At 35.1% G+C, this 23877-nt stretch overlaps 1 protein-coding gene across 6 annotated transcripts in view; it reads right to left on the reverse strand.

The window, feature by feature from the left end:
- LOC124953915 (telomerase-binding protein EST1A-like) overlaps nucleotides 1-23877 on the reverse strand; it is a 129532-nt gene that overhangs the window by 99776 nt on the left and 5879 nt on the right. For all 6 annotated transcript variants that reach the window (XM_047505999.1, XM_047505992.1, XM_047505983.1 and 3 more), the window contains 3 exons: nucleotides 23554-23778; nucleotides 23313-23374; nucleotides 4679-4824 (listed from right to left, as the gene is read on the reverse strand). In XM_047505999.1, the coding sequence (XP_047361955.1) occupies nucleotides 4679-4824; nucleotides 23313-23374; nucleotides 23554-23778 (433 nt within the window). The remainder of the gene's footprint in view (nucleotides 1-4678; nucleotides 4825-23312; nucleotides 23375-23553; nucleotides 23779-23877) is intronic.

Raw genomic sequence — 23877 nt, forward strand, 5'->3', positions numbered from 1 at the left:
CCTGCAGACTGGTAAAAGTGGAGTTTTGTCAAAAATTCTCGAAAAAAATTGAAAAAATAACTTCATCCTGTTGTAATCGAAAAGAATATGATGAGAAGGAAGAATCAGTTTTACACATGGTCACTTAGATTACGCAAGAGAAAGTTTTTTCTACTATATGTTTATTGCCTTGAAAGGTCGCGATCGAATAAATATTTAATTTTTGTAAGGATTAAGTAAGGTTTAACGAGAATTATAATCTTTTCAAGGACCTTCAAAAATACTTAAACATTCAGCTTATAGGATCTTTTCTCATCCTTTTATGAATACGTTCGCCAATAAAAATAATTAACATAAAAAATACACCATCTCCTTAAGCAGCCGGTTTTGCGTCATAAGAACGTAACAGGTCATTTACCCCTTTTCCTAGGGAATCTCTTCATCGTGAAGTAGTCGGAGAAACGTGCATTATCTTGCTTCTCTCGAGCAATATCTTCGGGTACCGTGCTTGACAGTCTCGAGTGCTTCCGATTCTATTGCCGACAAAGTGGATCTGATGGATGTCTCGAGGATGACTCAACGATTTGCCAAGGAAGGAACGAACGAATGAGAGGAATATTTCCTACTTGATGCAAAACGAAGCGCGAAATACAAGACGCAGCAACGATAAAATATACTTAAAATATGTAAAATAATAGTCACCTTGGCTCTACATCTATTTTGAAAAAAAAACTCGACCAAAAATTACCAAGGGATACTATTACAATCAATTGAGCCCAACTTCGAGTTAAATGTTCGTTCGATGAAAGAGATTATTTTGCTTTGTTAATTTCCAATTTGTTTCTCGCGAACAATCGCAAGAACTTTCCAGGGAATAAAAAGAACTATATATCTCGACCGAGAGAGCACGATTATTGAGTAAAAATAATTTTGTTTCTTACAGGCGAAATAAACACAGAATAACGATCGTTTTTTTTTCTGTTTTAGTGCTTTTTTTCTTCTTTACTAAAACTTCATGGATCAGATAACGCGCGATTTCTATTATTATCTTAGAAATACAACAAAGAGAAATACACGTATGAAATAAACCACAGGAATGTGTATGACTATTTAAGTATGATGAAGACACACGTCCCGACATTTCTCGACATCGACCGCAGACTGTGTTGATATGCGTGCGTAAACTCAATGAACCATCACCGACAGTGTTTACGATTTCAATTATTGGTCGAATCCGATGGACGATGATCACCGTGATAGCGATCGCTTCCTAGTGGCTGTTTACACTATCTAATGGTCACATTCTTCGTTCGGACGAGCGTACATGGAGAAGCTACGATCGGATACGATTCGCCATGCTTGATCATCGAGCCAGTAACAGGATAATTAAAGCTCAATTCGAAAATAGTAAAGGTTAGATGAACTGGTTCATTAGTGCGGAGGATAGAAACACGATGGTGAATCGAACGATCGTAATTTATCAGGCTGTGATATCGCTGACGCAATGATAATTAATTACTTAGCATTTTTTTCGATTACCTCTACGTGGGACGATGAAGACAAGGATGACGTTGATAGTACAATATTCAAATATCGCAGTAATGTGATAGGCATAACTATAAAAAGTCTTACACGTGGAAGAAACTATTGACGATTAATGAATGAACGCAATATCACATTATCGCACGTCGGGTATAATGCAATGTGTAAATAATGCAATTCTTCGATATGCAAAACAACTTTTGTTTTTTTTTTGTTAAGACATACATGGAACATCTTTGTATGTGCTATAGACGTTAGACTAAAGATCATTTTTATGACAATCAGATACTTTTTCTTAAAATTTCGTTAAACCTTACTTTCTTTATAGATTCCATAGACAAATGCGACTAAGAGTCTGTAGTCAATGCTTATTTATATTTAAATATTTTCGTAAATGCTTAATTTTTTGAAATGTCAGATTGGGCAAAAAAATCAAAAAGTAGGAATATAGACTTGTCTTAAGCGTCATAATAAAATATTATTAATACTAATATTATAGATACCTTGAAGTATCTATTTTTAGTCACAGCGTAGTCACTATTTACAGGTAACTCTTATAATACATTTTTTACTATTAAACTCTTACTTCCTTTTCCATTTTCTAATTTTTTCCAGGCGTTTTTCTGATTAGTTACTTGACCACATTCAGTATTAGATTGCCAATACGTGAACATCTATATAACACATTAAAGAACTGCCTCGTTTTTAAAATATATTACTTTAACAGTTGTATATTTAATAACAGTGTATTCCTAGAATATATTCATATGTTACAACTCAACTATATTCATTAAGAATCGTTTCGAATCAAATTCGGGATCGTGCAATTAATTTCAATCTAAGGATTTAGTACGAGTACTTCAATGATAAAGTATGATTTTAATGACAAGCTATACCCACCGACGAATATCCAAAGATTATCGAACCGAGTAATCGTATCTAACATGCGCGATTGTCAATTTCAACATTTTTTTACCACTCACGTTTGACCTTTTAGTGGCAATTTTTGTACTCTTTGAAGAAGATTACGGTATTAAGCGTATCTCTAAAAAGAAGAAAAGAAGCGAAAAGCTTCTAAGAAATATCATAAACGTATGAAAAGAAGTTCTCTTCGTGAAAGAAATTTGCGTTAAAACTGTTTTTAATGTCGTCCGCAATTGAAGCAAATGCAGATGACACTCCCATGAAAGTTTTACTTTGAAAATAAAACAACGAAGAAGCCATGATGACTCAGAAAGGATTCCATTTCCATTGGAACCGAGATCTTAACTACGGTTTCTCAGTCTCTCTCTGCCTGTCTGTGTATCTGTCTGTCTGTCTGTCTCTCTCTTTCGCTTTCTTTCTTTCTTTCTCTCTCTCTCTCTCTCTCTCTCTCTCTCTCTCTCTCTCTCTCTTTCCTGTAGAAATTAGTGATAATTATAAAGATCCGGTCCTGCATGCAGGTGTAAAAAGCCATTCTCGCTGACACGAAGAGCTGGTTTCGCACTAAAACGAAGATGAATACCGAAGGAAGGTTTTCATGTAAATATCGTTTCTTTCGATTTTCAAGCTGAAATGTTTTTTATTACAGATTAGTAGAATATCTAATGATAATTATAGTTAAAATATTGACATCTATATTTTGTTGCTAGCGTCGATCACCTCTGAAAGCACTAACAAAAGTGATAGATTTAGTAGGTGACTTTGTTAGACAGGCGATGATTAGTTTTATTGCTACTAAAAGATCGTATTCGTCTTACGATCCGCTTCTCGGATGATTTGTCTTTCTACGAAGTGTCTTTTGTAAAGCTAAGCAGCGGTGCAGAGAATTTACGATCTGCGCTCATTCGACCCATAAAAAGGTGGTATCCGGTTAAAAGCGCAGACTATTAACGCCCACATTATTCTTTCGACGATTTCAACCTGATTAGACAGCCATGGGCGACCTCCATAAATTATCTTGGAAAAAAGCAAGATATAAGCTTAAAGATATATTATGTATGCACAACAGCATACATACGAAGAAAAGATGCTCGTCGTTTGTACTTTCGCCAAATTTTTTAGAAAATATGATAATAAAAACAATTTTGCAAAATTAAACATTTTTGAATACTTGCATCTTTATATATAGCGATGTATAAACAGCACAAAATATATAGAACTCACAATTAATTAAAGCGTGAATAGATAGCATTCCAAACCCTTCTAATGATGCTAGCTTTCTACGTCTCTACTAATCTTTATAAAAACAAATGTGTTTGATTATCAGATGCAAGGAAAACACATTTTTTGGACGTTCGGCTCTTGAATCAATTAACCCTTTTAGTGCCGAAAGAATTGTATCTAAGCAAAGAATACCAATTTGATATAATTTGGTAAGGTTTGAGAAAAAAATCATGTAAAAAAAAAGAAAAAATAATATTTACACAATTCAAAAAAATATTTAAAATACTTAATATATTCCTAAAGCTCCTTCATTTCTTGAATCTGAACGTTTGACCTTACAGATCGAACATCAGATTTAACCTTGCGCCCTACTTGCCCTAAATAAAATCTTTTTCAAAAAATTTCATAATATTGATCTTTCGAATTTATATCGCAATCCTAACCAATCGAATTAATTGCGTTTCTACATAAATCCTGGCATTTTTAGAAAATTAGAAATTTGATAGGATTTTATCTACTTTGTACAGAAAATTTGCAAGAACATTATGCCGAATTATAAGAATCCAACAAATATATAAGAATAGCTTTTGGCAATGACTAGTCTCATTACTTTGCTTTATCATGGGCTGTTCAAACTAACACTCTGTAAAAGCATCAGAAAAACATGAAAGAATAAAAACAGGCGAGCTCTATCTTACGTAATAATATTAAATAACGAGAAGAGACTGGGCATGAAAAAGATTCGATCTAAAGTACAAGCATTGCCGTTGTCGTGACAACTTTCTTTTCCTCCTACAAGGAGCGTTGTCGGTTTGTCGGCTTATCTGTTCAAAAAGTCAAGCTCGCAGGCTTTTATCGATCTATCCTCGCTGGTCTCTTGCTCTGCATTCTTGAGCGATTCGCTTGAGAGTGGAATAAGTTTCTCTGTGAATTCTCCGCCCGAGACACGGAGGACGCATAAAAATCCGAAAATGAAAAGAGATTCGTTGCGATCGAGATAAAAGTCACTCACCTTTCAGCTGCGTCGTCTCGATCGCGAACATGTTCAAAGCCAGGAGTTGTAACAAGCGCGTGCCAGGTAGTGGTAACGGCGAATGTTGCAAGAGAGCTCTGAATTCCTTTAACATCTGTACGCCAGCCTCTTGAAAGGTTTCCATTCTGAAAAAAACAGAAAAGAAAAAAGGACTTAATATTTTCTGAACCATCATAGCTTTTCTTATTCTTTTTATCGTTTTCAAATGCATACATTTATTTCATCGAAACGAGTCTGCTGACTGTCAATAGCCTATGTATATATACTATGTATATAGTCTCGAACAAGATACGAATTTATATCACTCGCCATATGAGAGCGAAATATACGATATGAATATCGTTTGACGGAAAATCGAAACGACTGGAAGGTCATCGAATAAATAAATGAAAACTCGTCCGAAAATACAACCAACCACGGGTGCTCGATAGAATTTGCATCTTTTAAAAGCTTCGATCTGTTTAAAGACATTAATGGATGTCTTCCAAGTTAGATTCGAAATTATCTTAGAAGAATTCATTAAATACCTACGGCTGGTATATACGATCAAAACGTTGTTATAATCAGATTTCTACCTTCAAATTTGAAAGAATTCTTTAGTACGCTGAGTTCTTCCAATTTACCTACAACACTGAAACGAGTTTCTCGATGCGTATTCTGTTTATACGTAAGCAGATAGTTTGATTCGAATTAAGGACGTACATTAATTTTAAATCAATCGTCGGCGACCAAATCGATGAACGAACAAAATACCAAATGACCGAACAAGTCGCCCGTACATCGCTAGTGTGACATCGCTAGTGTGAAATACATTGAATCAAATGTACACGTTCGCACTACAAGAAACTTTCTTAGAGACCAGACACTGGCAAATATAACCTTCAACGAGCTGGAGGCGATCGTCTCCACTACCTCTCCATAAACCTGCAATTTTGCTGGTTTATGAGACCAAACATTACAATACTAACAAATTCGAGTTTCCAAGTTTGGATGCCTAATTTTTTGGTTTTTCGTTGATCTAATCATCGAGGATTAATTGACAGTATACACGTAGACTTACATTTAAGAGCGTAATTCGTATGACAGTCATCTAATTATATAAATTACACAATAAACTAATTTTTTTTAATTTATGACTTAAATCATTTTCATAATCACTGGCTCAATTATACATAATATTACGAAGCATTTCATTTTTATTTCATTTGAGTCATTTTATATTATATTATATTTATATTTAAATAAACATAATGGGCCAAGTGTTAAGTCCTTGTATAAACGCATTAAAGTTCTTCATTATTTATTTGATGTACTAAGATTGTGCCTACATGCGTATCGCGTTTTGTTTCATTAATTCATATTGCAAAATACATTATAGTTATGTAAATAACTAAACAAATAGCGTAACATGCGAAGAAAACTTCACGTGTGTGTGATGAGCGATAGATCGTATGTTCTTTTTTAGAGTCGAGATAAGCATCAGGCTATTTCTTTTTCTCCACTGATTCAATGACGTGACGCTAGATACGTATTAATATCAGGTAAGGTTTTGTCTTAAGCAGTGTTATTTGAATCATCGATATGATCAAAGTCATCGATATCGTTAGAGTAGTCTTTTTTATATAAAATAATTAGAGTCATAGGTTATTAAAAGAATCACGAAAAGAATAATTCTGTATTGTGTGTTAAATTTAATTAAATTTATTTTTATTATTATAATCCCGATATTACATCGTACACTATAATTTATCATCTTGATTTCTCCTCACTTATAATAAAAGCAAATCTAATTTTTAACACAAATAGTAAAAAACATGTAAAATATGTTTAGTAAGAAAATTCAATGCTCTAATAATATCTCTAATAATTGTCACTCACACTTCGAGATTACAAAGTTAGTATCATTACTTTCATGTCTTAGACTACAAGTTTAGAACCCAAAACAATTGACTTTCGTGTGGTTTCCAGCAGCTTTTCGCTGTTAATACTCAATCATTGTTTTTGTGTTATACAGACCACATGTTTAGTTCAAGTTGTGATTTTAAGTTTCTGTATTTTAATTCTTTCTTAAATTACGTATACGATGAGAGGTAAAAGAAAGAGGTCTAAGAGCCAGGATCGCTCTGAGGGGAGGAGTAACTCCAAGAGATTACTCGAGGATATAATGGGAAGAATGCTGACTAGCATTGCATCCATTCAGGAGTGATGATCTAGAGGCTATGGGAAAAGATACTATAAGCGAAGATAAATTTGGATCCCATATTTTCATTGAGAGTAATACTTTGGACACGAATCCGGTCAATAGAACGGTTTATATCATTGAATTAGTATACTCGAGAGATTCATTCTTTGATAGCGCCTTATTTAGGCCAATAAAAATAGAATCTGTTGTACGCGAGAGACACAATAGACTTTTACATAGTAGTCTGACTTTATCTGGAAGGTAAAGTAAAAATGATGTTGCTTTAATTATCCGAGAGGTAAGAGAAGTTCTGTAAACAAACAAACTTCATATAAAAAAGGGGGAGGGGAGTTTGGAATGCGTCCAAACTTCTTATTGAGATCCGCCAATCTCAGATAATGGCTCGCAAGGCTTGTATTCTGTCGACTCTATCAAAATGATGGAACACAGCCTTGGGAAAAAGAGTCACAGATTTTTACTTATTTAGGGAGAAACTGGTGGACGAAATGAGACCACCAGTTCCAAAGAAAAATATTGTTTCATCCAGTACTTTAAATTAGAGGAACTTGTCGGGCCAGAAGTTGGTGTCTCAGGGGAGCATGAAACCCTGGACGTAGAGAAAACCACCAACTCCAAGGAATCAGACGAGACAGCCTTCATATCAGAGCTCAGGCTAGTTTTCGTTATCAGTATCTGCGGTCTCAGAACCGTTAATATTAAATAGCAACGTAAGCAAGTTTGCGAGGCGTTTAAGCCAATTTTTGGAGGTCTGTCCACTTGCAATTAAAAAGACAGATCGAAAGATTGCTGACAACAAGTGCCATTGTGCCAGCACAAGTAGTCGATGATCAGTTTCTGTCACTCCTTTTTTCTTGTTCCTAAATCTAACGAAAGAGGCACTTACGTTTGATGCCTTTACGCCTGTTTTCCAAAAATTGTCTGTGGGCAACTGGGTCTGGTTTGATCCAAATATTAAATGTCTCTTCTTGCAGGTCACAACAACATCCTTGGCGTTCAGATTTACCCTGGTTACCGCTAGGCTATCAATCAGGCACTCTTAAGAAGGGGAACTCCAAGGGAGGCAATTGATATTACAATTGCATCATTGGAAGATTCAACAATTAAGCGAGAAGGCGCAACAGGTGCCGGAAACCGTATGAAAATCAATTGTTTTGAGCTCTGAACTTGTAGTCTAAGACATGAAAATAGTGATACTACCTTTGTAATCTCTCGTGCGAGACACTCGAATAATTGTGATCAAACTTCGCCCGCCTTTGACTCGTTAGATCCGTCAAATATATCTTAAAATCAACTTAATACTAACACTATTAATCTTCATTGATTAAACTACCTACCGTGTTTGATCCGACCATTGTTGGCCAATGTAGAAATGTGAGACTATTGAACTGGGAAATACATCTGTTTACCAGCAAAGGTCTCTTAACATATTTATTTATATTACCCGTTAGGTAAATTATATGATGTATATCAAAGACCCTGGGTCAAGTCAGTCATTTCTTCTACCATATAAATAAATGAAGTCGTCTAGAAAATATGAGCGGTTTTATCACGTGAAAATTTGTTGTATATGTAATAAAATATAATATAATAAAATGTTAGATATACTACAAGAAAAAATTTAATGTAAGATTCAATATGTCATTGAGATTTGACTTTTTGAAAACTTTTTGAGGAGAAATGCAAACAAGAAAAAACTACCTTACACAATTAAGTAAACTGTCGAAACCTAAGTGGTATAATGCTTCTTTTGATGGGAAAGTATATCATAAACAAAACAAATATTAATTGAGATAGGCTAATTCTTTGCAGGATCTATGAGTGTAACAAATACACAACATTCGTACGGCAATGTTTTGTAATTTGTGAATTTTAAATACATTGTTTTGTGCAATATTGTATGTTACCTTATTTTTTAAAATACTAATAGAATAATCTTAAGTAAAAGAATTTTTAATCATACATAAAAGATTGTTTTTGTTAATTTGAATAAAATAGTATTTGATAAGGTAATATCTTTTCGTGGCAAGATATTATCAAGGGAACGTATATTAAATGATGAATGACCGCGAAAAGTGCCCGTTTCCAACCAAAGTTCATATGCCCCGCACAAAAAGCGTCCCGCACAAAAAGTGTTAACTATTTAAATGCCAGACGTTTGTAATATATAGCCAGGCTATTGATGCTGTATTTCATATTTTATGTGGAAATGTGTTGGAGTATCGGACCGCTTTATGCAATTAACGGTGCGCTTGAAATACATTGAATCAAGCATTATCACGCCCACTTGTTACTTCTCAACAAAATTTTTCTGAGATCTCCTGCCACTTAAACAGTTAATCGACCGTTAAAAATATTGCTAATTCCTGTAAAAATTTTATATATATTTCCCATTAAAAAGATTACCTTGTACTAATCCTATTACCTTTTTTAATCTTCTAACTTTTCTCATCTTTTCTCCTTCGTTCTCCATCGTTTTTTATTTCTATCTCTTACTAGTTCTTTTATAATCTAAATAATGGCAAGAACCAGTGTTAAAACATAATACACACACGCGCGCGCGCGCGCGCACACACACACACATATACACACACACACACAAATACATATATTATAAACTAGAGATGAGAAGAATATGAGAAGGGCGTAGAAAAAATTGAGAAAGAGAGAATTGCATCAAGAGTTTCCTTATTAATATGCCGATCTCCATGAACTTGTCTGTTCTTCTACTTTCCGTAACTGCATATTGGTAAGCTAAGGAGGAGCAACAACGTGAAGTACGAACATGCACGGTAATAATGCTAAAAGGATATACCAACTAGAGAGTAAACGAGCAAACGAGTTACCACTGGTGGACTGGTTAATGCGTTGAATATTAAGAGACGCTTCTCATAGTCAGTCGAAAAATTCCAATCAGATATACTGCTCCTTTGATAGCACTTATCGTATCTATACGATCTTTTGCGAATATCAAAATGAATCCTTTGTAAAAAAAAAAAAAGAAAAAAAAAGAAAAAAAAAAGAAGAAAAAGGAAAGAAAAAAAGAAAAAAAGAAAGAGAATGAAAATCTTTTGTACTCTTTCGCTCAAGAGAACAATTAATTTTTCGGTTTACATCCGAATGCTCAACATCCATGCAATATCAATATTTTCTCATATCGAATAAGACGATTATTATCTTATTGATCTTTAGAAGTTATCAATGATTATCTTCTCTTTAATAGTAACTCTATCGAAGAATATACTTGTAACTCGAATGCAATGAGACTTCATCTCAGTTTATGATCTTTATTTGACATAAATTCACTATACTTTATGTTTCCTCTTGGATATTGCCAATGAAAAGGTACGTAACGCATATTCCATCCGGTGATCGGTTAATCGTTCTCTTTGTATCCTTGAATAAAAATGAAAGGATGGGCGTTCCATTCCACGTTTTGGTACGAGAACAATGTCGATATTGATTTCATCATGGGGAGAGCTTCAAAAGGAAATCTCAATACTAATTATCGGTATATAACCTGTAATGGTATCGTCCATATCTGAAAAGATCGGCTCGGAATATAAAATTTCGCTATAGGCAACTCCTAAACGCTAGTCACATCGCGTGTAATATATTTTAAGAACGCGAAGAGTGCAGTACGCGTGGGCAGTGATTAGTAACGGTAGCTCCTTAAGTGGGTGTGTCTTGAGATAAGAAACTTCGTAGTCTCTCCACCTTATTGAACGATTAGAAGTTCTCTTAAGACCATTACGTCGTCAAGATATTTGACACATCAAAAAAAAAAGAAAAAAAAAAAAAAAAAAAAAAAAAGAAAAGAAAAGAAAAGAAAAGAAAAACAAAACTACAAATTAAAATCCCCTTGTAACATTTTCCTATTAATGACACAAGACCGATCTAGAGTGAAAAAAATACCACCTTGTATTCCCGATAATCTTCTCAGAAGCGAAGATAAAAATAATATCTCTTTGAAAGTGAAAAGGAATCTGCTAGAAATCGTAATCAGTAAAACAATAAGCCTATCGTTATCAACGATAGCGAGCTTAATGTTACCGCTTTAGCGGGTTGAAATGATAAAAAAGGAGAGCAAAGGAGTGCTCCGCAGACTTAATCCAAAATAAAATCCTCATAAAGATGGAAAAGAATCGACGACTGGTTTCTTCCTAGGAACTTGTTATCTTCCCACAGTCTTTCTTCTTCCTTCTTGTCTCTTCTTCTTTTTTTCCTCTTCTTCTTCTTTCTTATTCTTATTCGGTCTTTATAATACAACATAGCATAATGGCAAATTTACGGTACGTAACATCTCATTCGGCCGTTGTAATCCAGGGAGCTTGTGACGTAAGCCTTTCCTCTGCACCCCTACCTTTCTTGTATTAACGCGTGCACCAAGCCAGGCAATGACACTGTTTAAAGATCAGAATGATATCTACTCGGGGTACCTGACCAAGCTACATCGTATAAGCTAGTGTATTCTCCGTGTGTATGTGTGTGTGTTAATAGGGCAAAGAACTTCATCTTCCTTCCTTTTTTATTTCTTTCCATAACCCTCTCCTCTCTCTCTCTCTCTCTCTCTCTCTCTCTCTCTCTTTCTCTCTCTCTCTCTCTCTTGTCGTTTCGACCTCTCGGCGATTGGTCGTGCGACGTGTCGACGTACCGTTAACCGACGGAGGATTCTCGATCAGACCGTAAAGAAACGTCCCCGTGCCTTTCCACAGCAGATACTTCGTCGAGGGGACCTTTCCCGTGAACCAAGAAGAGTTTGTATTGGTATCTTTTTCTTATGAAAGATCGGAGCTCCCTTGAGGACCTCCCTTCCTCGATCATGCTTGTATACGATTCTTCTAGCACCTATTCTAGATGAGAAGAGAGAGTTAAAACTGGAGTTGAAGCATATAAAGACGTTTGAGGTCGACCACTGGTAATCAGCCTCCAATCGCTGAAACGAAGCCGACGATTACCAAGTGCGCCAAGCATGCTTAGATCGTTGTAGAAGCGGTTAACGCCGTTGCTATCCCACGAATAACGCGACTACTGAAATTAGATACTCTCGCTATAGGCCGGAGGCATTGATCAAGATGCATTCACACGGTTGTCCGATTTAACGGTCATTTTATATTCGTCAAACACCGTTACTGATAGAGTAGCATCCTCGAATGAAGAGAGGCTAAATGAAAGACCGTGCTCCTAATAAATCTGTAACTTTTCGATTAGCCTCATTTGCTTGAAATTAAAAAGGAAAATTCTTGGATAATTGTATAGAAAACAAATAACAGGAGAAGAAGGAGAAGACAACCTTCTCCTCTTCGATATTCGATTGGAGTTCTCGGTAGTAAAGCCTACTTCTTTATTAACAATCCGCACTTAGTTCCAAGAATATTCCAATTTCAAGATAGCATCGCAATGGAACTGCGAAACTGGTTGTGTCCCGATTGCCTGGCCTTATTTATTTCATTTTCGAATGCCCCGTCATTGGATGGAAGGAGCAACCATTTAATCGACCGCTTGGATTCTCTTCCTAGTATATCCAGTTACGTGTTTACACGTCTTTGCGGTAATAAGTTTATTTTACTACTATTGGCAAAACACGCACGCTTCTTGCACAATCGTTCGGTCGTCTGGTTTATTTCACCAAGCGGGGGACTTACTCCCAATCTCTGTCTCATTTCACGAGAGAAAATGCAAGGGAACGAGCTTTCTAGCTCGATTCTATCTACCAAAAAAACCGCGATCGGATAGGAAATTCCGTTATCTAACTTCGCGATGTAATTTCACGATTACGATAACGAAATCTTACTCACTTCTGTATGACCAAAACGAGCTGGAACTCGAACTTGACTTGGAACAATTCGATGTAAGAAAATCGAAACGTAAAAGCTTACAACAAACCGTATAGTCTCAAGCAAAAGATCTACATTCGTAGAGAAGAAGACAAAAATAAACGACTTTTATGGTATTCTCATTGAAGAATATCATTGACCAAGTACGATTATCATCCTTTCGTAATCTCGAAATTACGGCTTTCAGGATATAGAGTCTGAAATGAAGCATCGATAGAGACATTCGATGCGATCGTTTCAACTCGTATTTTTATAGATACGAGGTTTAGATCGTGAAAGTAGTTGAGCAGTATCCGAGAAAACGTTCAACATTTATCCTACTATATTAGCTCACGTAACGCCATTATTAGTCCTTGGGAATATTGTGGAATTCCAAAACTTATGATCAATAATATAAAAAATATAATCGATCGAAAAAGGATAACGATTTGATATTTAGATTATGTGTCTGAATAACAGTGTCGTGTGTTGATGCACACTAAAAACATGTTTCCTCGTATCTGCGGCAATTCGATTAAGTTTATGACGCTCTTATGATCACTAAAAAAGCAATTATCTTACGTCTAAAGCAATTTACAAAGTCTTATTAAGGTTGCTCTCGTGGTAACTCGACTATCAACTGGATCATATGACTATCCAGAAAAAGATAGGTGTCAAGTTTTTTTGAGCACGAGGAAAGGTTAGCGCCAGTTTTTATGAAGACTATCGTTCCTTTAAATTGACTTTGACTTGATTTCTTTCTACTATCTATTTTTTCATTTCCATTAGGATGAAAAGCTTAGGACTGTTACAGTGGATAGAGTTTTGAATCAACGAGTGCACGAATGACAAATGATTCTATTATTAAACGGCTCGTGGTTATAAACCCAATACTCTATAACCGTACTCTATGATCACGGACAAAGGTTTTTATCACTGTTTCGCCGACGTCATCGTGATTATCGATATTATTAAAAACATAAGCATCTCTAATCGTTCTTCAATATTGTACTGAAATGTCTTATGTTCGCGCACAATTAGCTTAATAGAGGAAGAGAGGAGCGAGTTACAAAGAAGTCCGATGACACCCGGAGGCTACGGAGATGAGGGAGTGTAAAAGAAGGAGGTGGAACCAGTAAAAGGAGAAAGAGAATTGCACTTTAGGGCATAACGGCATATGGCCAGGATTCACGGTCGCCATGTCACGGAGTTGCAACGAGCAGTCGTGTGCACACATAAATGCACACACAAGAAAGGGAAAGAAAAGAAGGATAGAGATAGGTATAGAGATAGTGATAGAGATAGATATAGAAATAGAGATAAAGATAGAGGAAGAAAAAGAGAAAGAGGACAGCCTGGTTCATGCATTTTCTTCGGCCAGTCACACCGCCGATGCGGACCATCGGCATCAAGCAGCCCCCACGGCAGCCCTCGTAGTCCCATCGACACCGAGTAACTCTATGACTAACAAGTTTGCACTTTAGCGCATAACGGGGCATTCCGGCGTGTTCCATAGATCATGGTCCATGACCCACGGATTGCGTGGGCCGGGCACTATAACCATTCCTCGACGATATAGCGACGGCGTGGCTGCGGTACCACGAGCATTAAGTTTCCAGCTTCATCGTCTTCTTCTTTTTTCTTAGTCTCCTCGTCTCTTCTCTCCATAGATACATCCCTCTACGATACTACTCTTCGCGTTTACACCAGTCTCACGACAACGAAGCAGACTTCGTCATTTTTGATTGAAAGATTGCAAATGCATTTACTAACTTCTACAATTTTGCTAATAATCTTTGTGAACACATAATCAATGGAAATTAATAGAAAACATTTTTGATAGGGATTTACTCGCACTCGGCGATCGATTTTCAAATACTATAAATCTTTTGAGACTACTGTCTTTCCTCCTACTGCTATTTCATCGACCATTTCTCAATACGAAACTGAGAACATCGGGAGGAGGCGAACACCGAACATCAGGAAATCACCTTACCACGCTAAGGTCGTCGTGTAGCTAGGATCTCAGGGTCAGGATGCCAACGCTACCGCACAGTACCCCACACCGAGAGACCCCACCGAGAATAGTAGTGTTCGAAGCTGATTCTTTTTCCGAATGTGTGTTAAAATGATATGGAAATCAACAAATTATTGTTTAGAATAAAAAAGAAGAAATATAATACCATATTTTATCATTTTTATAAAAATTTGAGTATGATTACCACTTTAATAACAATCTGAGTAACATATATCGTACGAGTACTATTTTCTACATTTTTATCACTATTTTTTTTTTTTTAATTAAATATTAAAAATTAAATATATACACTCTACAAATAAATTAAAATATTAAAAATAATAATCGATTTACTTTCGTCATTAGTTAATTCGTATATATGCATATGTTAGCCTCAACATGAGGATCGCAGGTCGTTAGAATCTAGAACTCGTTATCCAGGATCAGACGCGATTTGTACTTCGTGGTTTTATTCACGGTCCAGGACCGCCTACCGTTTGAAAGAGTGGACGATAAAAAAAAAGATCGGCAAAGTGGACGGCCAATAATACCGTATATTTTTAGACCTAAAGGAGATTATTTTTCGCGCCTGAAGACGTCGCGAAACAAGATAAAGAGGATTCCTTATGATGATCCGCCCAAAAAAAAGAACGTTCTAAAAAATGTGTTCGGACGCTGACATTGAAAATATAAAATATAACGAAAATATAACGAAAGGAAGATCAAGATCAAGAGATGCCGACAACTTTTAAGGATGTAATTCTAAAAGATTTGCTATTGTGAGAGAACGAAGGATGCCCTATAAAATCATCTCGTGACTATAAATAACCACTTTGATAAAATCTCTAGCCAAGATTTATAATGTCTTCAGTGTTTGATTTCTCCATCATCATGTATAATGATTTATATGACATGATCGATTTAATAGCAAGGATCGTACATCAACATCGACTCGAAGTTGAATGATAATTCAGGTTATTTTATCTAAATTACAAAATCTAGAAAACGTGCTGTCTATCCACGGATAGACGCCCGTAGTAATCACGTAGAGGTACAACCTTCTGTTTGCACTATCCCAGCTATCAACCGAAAATTGCAAACGAGACATGTCGTTAAGGTTGTTATTAATATTATTACTCTTATTATTAATGACATTAATCATAAATCTTTTATCCCGCATGAACAACATCAGAGATAAGAAGCCCATCGGATGTTGCAATTAATAGAATATTAATCTATTAGGATCTTTGGAAATTAATCGGCATGATATATCTGTACATTCAAACAGTGAACATACAGTGTTTTGTTTAATCATTCAATGAACCATAGATTAAAATATTTATATTAAAAAATTATTTATTCGTTTAATTAAACGTAGACAAATATAATTTTAACGTCGTTGTCTATTTATCTTATTGCGAATGCATTAAAGTTTTTAAATGGATATGCTTGAATGTAGCTCCGAGCATCGCAAGAATGCTTCAAGAGATGACTTAAGATTCAAGATCTTCAGTCTATCTCGGACAAAGTCATGAATACCAACATGTGGAAGCAATGGGTACAATTATTTGCTCATTATCATAACTTAATTCACATTTACAATGTTGACGCATTTCTAGACACTTCACAACGAGTGAAAAAGTACGCTTGATAAAGCAATAAATGTTCAGTAATAAAAAATTAAATGTTAACTTTGAGCGTGGATTTTACTCGAATCAAAGTTAACATTTAACACATTAATATCAACGTAGAGAACATTGTTTTAACAACTTGATTTCGCGATAGAGTATATAATATTCTTCTTTATAGTATCTCGTGAAAAATAATTGCCGAAATTTAGTGTTTGATTAATTGTAAGAATAATTTGCTTCCAGTACTCTATCAAACAAAAATCATTCTAAATAGAAAGATTTTTCGATCAAATATCGGCAAATATTTTACTATCGCCAAATATAATATATATATATATATATATATATATATATATATATATATATATATATATATATATATTATCGCCAAATAGGATGAACCTTTCCGAAATTAAAACTATCAAAAAAGAAAACAAACCAGTTGAACTGGTTCATCGAATTCCTTTAAATAAAAGACACGCCTACTGCGAAAAAAAGCATCTGTCTTCCTTTAATCTTGAACCAGACAACTTTAAGAAATTTATAACTTTCATTTTATACGCATAATTTTGATGGAACATAAATCAACGAGTGATTATAGTTTGCTCTTTATCGTTCTTTCTTCATTCTTTCATATTTTTTCTTTCTTTTATTACGAAAATAACAGAGAATTCTCCGATTATTCGATTATTATTCATAAAAGATTTCATATTTGGGAAAATATTTGATAACAAAGAGCATCCTTCTTCGGAAAAATTACAAAAAAGATTCCGAATATTTTCATTTCGTCACCTTCTACCTACTTCGTTTACAATTTCGATTGTTTGTCATCGAACTACTAAATGTTCTGCGATAAATTGAGATGACAGTTACGACAATCTTCATCGATTTTTCGACGATATTTTACTCATGATAAAGTAGCATTACCATCATATATTTGAGGTAAATCACGTGTTAGGGTTTAACAGAGAATTGTCGAAACATCCTTCATTTATATTAGCGAAGACAAACTCAATGACAGTGCTTTCGCTTTATGATAAAAAAGGAGTAATAGAGGTAGGCTCATGTCATGGCATTTCTGGATATTAAATTTCTTCGGTATTCTGGTACTTTTGTTTTACGCTTAACATGGGATGCGATTGTTAATTAAGATCTTGGACGGAAATAACTCGGTACGTTTGCGAGGGTAATTTCAAAGAAGGATCGTATATACCAAGAATTACTTCTGCGCTTTCCCCTTGAGAGAATCCACTGAAACTCGAACTCTTCTCTTCCTAAGTGGAAAAGAGAAAAAGAGAAAAAGAGAAAGAGAGAGAGAGAGAAAAAGAGAGAGAGAGAGAGAGAAAGAGAGAGAAAGAGAGAGAGAGAGAGAAAAGAAATTTTTCCAATCGTAGCACGATAATTATGATCGATTAATAATATTAGTACAATTTGTTTGACAAGAACGAAAAATCTTTCGGTTTAAAGGTGAAAGATTAAATGTACATTATACATACAAGGCGTTTTAACGTTAACTATCAAAATATGCCGTAGTTCAATAATTGGTTGCATGTTGGTTCTAAGTGACACTTGTGAAACACTTACAATAAAATCAGAAAACACCTAATTCTCCATTTAAACGGTAGACTAGCTCCTGAAAAATTTGTATAAAGTGCATATGGAAAAATATAAGAATATTTATAAATATTAAAATCCTATATGAACAATAAATTATTTTCAAACAAAAAATAAGAAAATCATGAATTAAATTTTATTTAATTGTCATAAAGTATTTTTTATTTTATCTATGATTTTTATTCTAGAGTGTTTTCTCTTCGAAAATAGAATAACAACTACTGTACCACTAAAGTTAACGATGATCCAGGATTTCATTTAAAATGTTCATTTTTCCTAACATTTTCAAGAAAATTTCATGTATCTATGTTCTCGAGAAAAGTATCTAAATATATGCATCGATTTATACAAAATCACCTTGACAGCCTAGGTATACTAGGATGAAACTTTCCTATACCTAGATACTAGAAAGTTACAAAATATTTTTACTTGATAACTTAAGTAGACTCGAAAAGGAATACACATGCGTCTGTATCAGAAGATGTAACGTTGACAACAGAATCAATTCGATAAGTAAAGTAATTCGATGAAGTCGATCAAAGTCTGTCGAATGGTGAAGAGAAATTCAGATGGTCTTATAGGAAGATGCATAGCGCGGTCGTTCGTTGAAGACGCTCGGGTACTGGTCCGGCTGCGGTGTCCGAGGGTGTCCTTGAAGCGGGCGGGGTCGTCACACGACGGCTGCGGGTAAACGACCATCAGAAAGCTATGTGTGTTACCAGCCGAGGCCTTATGCCGTAGCTTACACTCGTACTCCTTAACTTCCTGTGTCTGTATATGTAACGCGCACGCGCACTGTCTCTTTCGTTCGGTTCTTCACTCTGCCGTTCTTCTTGCCTTTTTATCTCCCTCTTTCTTTTTTCAACTCCTTTCGCTCTTCCTCGAGTAGCGCGAATAAGAGAATCCATCTCGCATGTATTCGCAACGAATGATTTCAACCATTTCATTTTCTTCTTTTCTAATATATGCGCTTAATAAGAAAATTTTTGATAATTCTATTTTTCTCTATTAACTCAAATAGATGCTCGTAAAGATATCTAATCATAATACAACCTTTTTTGACAATACACAAAGAAGATTGTCTTGCAAATGAACCTTGTAAAAACGTCGAACGAAAAAAATCCCAACACAATGAAACACAGTCGACCAACCGGTAATGAATCAAATCTATTACGATAACAGCAATAATAACAGCAGCAATGGATGGACACGGCAAAAGCTGGTGAGATGCGAACGAAGAGCATGTAGTGATCGAGCGCGGAAAGCCACCCGCTTCTTTCCACCTTTCCACTTGCACATATATGTTCTTTCTACCTCTCTCTTTCTCGACCGCAAAGAGACCTGTAGGTAAGTCCATACGATGCACGTACAACATGGTAACAACCGCCTAACCAATGGCACCAGTTCAGTAACAATTCCAATTATAGATCGTAAGTGTATTCTACAGGTCGCGGGAGCAAACCACCTCCTCCTCCTTATCCTCCTTCTCTCTTCTTCCTACTCCCTCTTCTTTCTTTACTTCCTGATCGTAGAACCAATTATGTTGTGAGCGAGCGTGCGGAGCCTTCCGAGTAAATTGAAAACTTCGTCTACGTTCCTCCGCTTGTCCGTTCCAGTTGCTGATCATACCATGAGTAAAGTTACTAACAAGAAAGGAAACGCCGCCCAGGATGTTACGTTGGAACTAACCAACCCTTATTCTCTTGCTAATAGAACCCTGAGATTCGGTCAATCTCACTAAGGATCTCCATTCCTGGTTTATTCAAAAATGTATATCAAGCATAGTTTGATATTTATTTTTAGTATACAGATCAATACCGATAAATAGTAGATATGTCAAATGTGTATCTAAGACTGCATACACATTATCGATCAGTCCCCGGCAACCGGATCGACGAACGACCAAAAAATATAACGACTAAACGAGTCGTCCGTGGATTGCTCGTATGACTCGCTGATTGCTGCAACCAGTGAAATATTCTAAAATAAAATTTCTTTTGTTTTTAAACACTGCCAGATAAAGTAGCTGCATGTAGATAGCGAAAAAACTTTTGGGACAACATTGAATTAAATCCACGCGTTCGCATTACAAGCAATTTCTCTACAAAAATTGAGACCAGACATTGGTGAATACAGCCTCCAAGGGGCCAAGACAACTACCTCCACTGTTTATATGTAAATTCGCCACTGAGACCAGACATTATGATACTGACAAATTCGAGTTGTCAAATTTGATCATCTAATTTTGTGATCTTCTGTCGATCTGGTCACCGATGATTGGTCAACAGTGCACATGCAGCCTTAAAATTACTGTTTAAATAAAGCTGAGATTATATATAAATTTTTGAATATGTAAAATGCATCTCACAAAAAAATAAGCATCCTGTAACTTATAGATCGTAGTATATAGACGCGATAACGTTTGCTAGTTGGTAGAAAGCAATTGCTATTATATCTTGATATATCGCGGAATATCAGTTGCCACAAGAGGTAACGAAAACGAGTAAGATTCTCGTATTTTAGTATCTCTCGTATAAAACCAGACGATACTTTTTAATTTACAACGAAATGTTCATTCGATACTACTCAGCTAGCAAGCATAGGCTAAAGAAGTTAAGCATACTCTCGTCTATACATAAGGGAATTCATCTTAAAAATAAATATCAAATAAAAGAGTTGAGAATGTTTCACTTTGTAAATAATAAAAAAGGTTACCCTGTTGACGGGAATGACGTCGCTCTATCTAAAGTAAAAAAAGATATAGTCTGCGGGCACAAGGTTAGACTACACGATTATCCGACAACCTTGGCAAAAACGTTTTTGTCGGGATAATCGAGTCCTGGCGCCAGGAGGAGATCATCAATTAACACTTTCCTGACAAGTCTGCTGTTATTAACAATTTTCAGACGGTTGAACTGCATATATGTATGTACTTGCATTCTTCGATTACCGATATAACGATGATTACCATTCTCGTTACGACATTGTTCGACATGTCGACGATATTCCTCTCTCTCCGATACGAATTAATTCGAACTGGTCGATTCGAAGCAATAGACCAGGGAATCAACGAGATCTTTGTCCGTACGCATATTCAAAGGGTTTCCAATTTCACGCCGACTGAGAGAGACATCTTTATCAGAACGTCAAGTGCATCTGAATACTCGTCGATGAGACGACGGTTGGGTTGATCGGTTAGTAGTAGTCGGCAAGGTGGCTACCGAACAAAAGGTACTGAATATAGCTTATTGCGAACGTCACATCCAGTAAACATGCGGAAGAGAGGGAAAGAGAGATGGAAGCAAGAAGCTGACTTTTCGTTATTCTGTTATTCGATATGTCGTAAGTGAATAGGGAGAAGAGAAAAGGACTAACCTACACAGTCTTTACGAGATGCAAATATCGGGCAGTCGGGCAGGCAGTCAAGCGCACCATCGAACAACCACCAAAGGAAGGGCTCACACGCCAGCCCTTTTCATCTTTGGCATATACGATCGCTATAAGCCCTTCAACTGCAACTAAAATATGCTCCTTGAATACAACTTGCCAGTTATCGCTCCGCACCTGCTCTTAATATCATGAACTTGAAGTATTTTATTAATCTAAATCATCATCTTCATTTGTACGATGATAAAAAATATAAGATACGAAAGTCTTCCTCTTTGACGAAAGAAGATAATGCAACCCAGACATAATCCGAAACTTTAGAAAGTGAAAAAACAAATTTAGCAAATTAAATTGAGAAATAGTAGTAGAATAAAATCAATTCAACGAGGAATTAAACACTTATGTAATCGTATAGAAAGAATATCCTTATGCAGTGAGAGGCTTCCTGAGAGAGAACACATTTTCAAGTGCAAGATCATAACAAAAACGCAACGTGTAATAGAATGAAGTGAAAGTAAACTCAAAAGACTAAGGTCACAATGCTCGATAATCCAGCGACGAAAATTTCTCCTGAGTCGAGTTCTATGTGAAAATTTAACGAATATTCATTTCCAAATTTCATAGAAATATTATCACATCTACACCACTAATTTTTATTTCTTTTTATTTTTCGTATTAACTTCTATAATTTCTTTTAGAACGTAATTACACAAAACAGGTAACTGTTTCTATGATCATCTACCGAGTCTAAATACATACATCCTTTGTCACGAGCTTGCGAGACTGTCTCGGGAACTCGGAACCCTTTATCCGATATGGTATGTTGAACTCTACACAAAAGAAGTTACGTCACTACATCAACAAAATAATAAAGAATCGTTAGAACATGAGATACCTATTCGTTGAAGTAAAATAATTTTTTTGTGATTTCCTAATTTTGTTGATAAATTATTGATATAAACTAAAATCGAAATCCTTTGGAACAGCTATTACCGTGAGGCAATGGGTAATATAATTCTATGCTATAACAAATGATAAATTATAGCCAAGTTTAACTTGGATGATTCTATGAAACGTAAATTCCTCCTTATTGCATAATAGATTATCGCTTAAACATTATCTTTATTGATCTAACGTATGCTACTATCGAACAATAATTTATCGAATAACCATTCGTATGTAGATCTATATGTCATTAGTATGTACATTATAGTTTATACTCCTATTTTAAATGTCTACAAAAACTAATATTTAAAACGACCAAGTCCATAACTCCTTGAACTTGATAATAGAAGAAAACAAATTATCTGGTGTTTCTTCAAGCAGTACTAAAATATTTCTTTTATCTCTCTACGAATATTTGCATTCTAACACCTAACAGTTATAATAACTAACTCATTCATCTATTTGAGAAAATATCTTAAAGTAAAGTATATATGCAAGAAGTTTCATATCACATATGCTGACGCGCGTTGGCTGTTAACTGAACAATCTATTTAGTCTTTGAAATCCTGTGTATTTCATTTACGTAAATTTGCAAATGTGTCTTTAAACTATTCAACATTCTTACCTGCTAAGTCTTTTGTGAATAAATTTATTATGAATAATTTTTTGTCGACTATCCCGTTACTTCTATTTGAGAAAATAAAAGCACGCACGCAACACACACACACACACACACACACACGTAAGTAATAGATATCTTTAAGATATTTCTCCATATCTATTAGGTGGACCGGAAAGTAATGTCGCTTTCTTGAATTAAATTCAAACGAATAAATTTTTAACAAGTTTTTATTTTTAATCACAATCAAATATCGACATGCGCAGAAACGACATTACTTTCCGGTCCACCTAATAAATAAAGACCAAGAGAAATACTAATAAACTATAACTTGGATATAAAATGGATATATAAATTGGATATATAAATGTTGATAATACTTACCCTATTTTGGTGATCAACTTCCCATGCACATGGAGATAGGATGTAACAAAACGTTTATTCACCTGTTAACAAAATAAACATTTTTATTGTAAATTGATATTTTTATTATATATATTTTTTAGTGATAATTATATGCAATTGTGCTTTATTAAATTACAAAATAACGTAAGTAGTATGTAAACAATTAATAAATTAAAATAATAAAATTAATAATAATAATTCAATATATTTATTAACTTACCTCAACACTCGTCAATTGTGCTAATTCTTCTAAATCACTTTGTGCCAATCTTGAATCAGTAGTACTAGCTGCCGTAGTTGTACGCCTAACTCTTTTGCCACCTGGATGAATCCATATTTCTCGTCTTAATCCTCCTCCAATGCTATTTGCTCCTTCTTTTTCTTTCATCCTGGCTCTTTCCTTCCATTCTCTCTCTTCCTTGCGTTTACGTTCCGTAGATTCGTACTGTTAAAATTGCATTAATCATAAGTACGTAAGTTTTGTTTCGTTAATTCAAGTTATGAACAATGTGATGCATCTTGTAATTGAAAGATAATAAATTAG

Source organism: Vespa velutina, chromosome 1 (genome assembly GCF_912470025.1).
Source record: "Vespa velutina chromosome 1, iVesVel2.1, whole genome shotgun sequence".
In the NCBI taxonomy this organism is placed as follows: domain Eukaryota; kingdom Metazoa; phylum Arthropoda; class Insecta; order Hymenoptera; family Vespidae; genus Vespa; species Vespa velutina.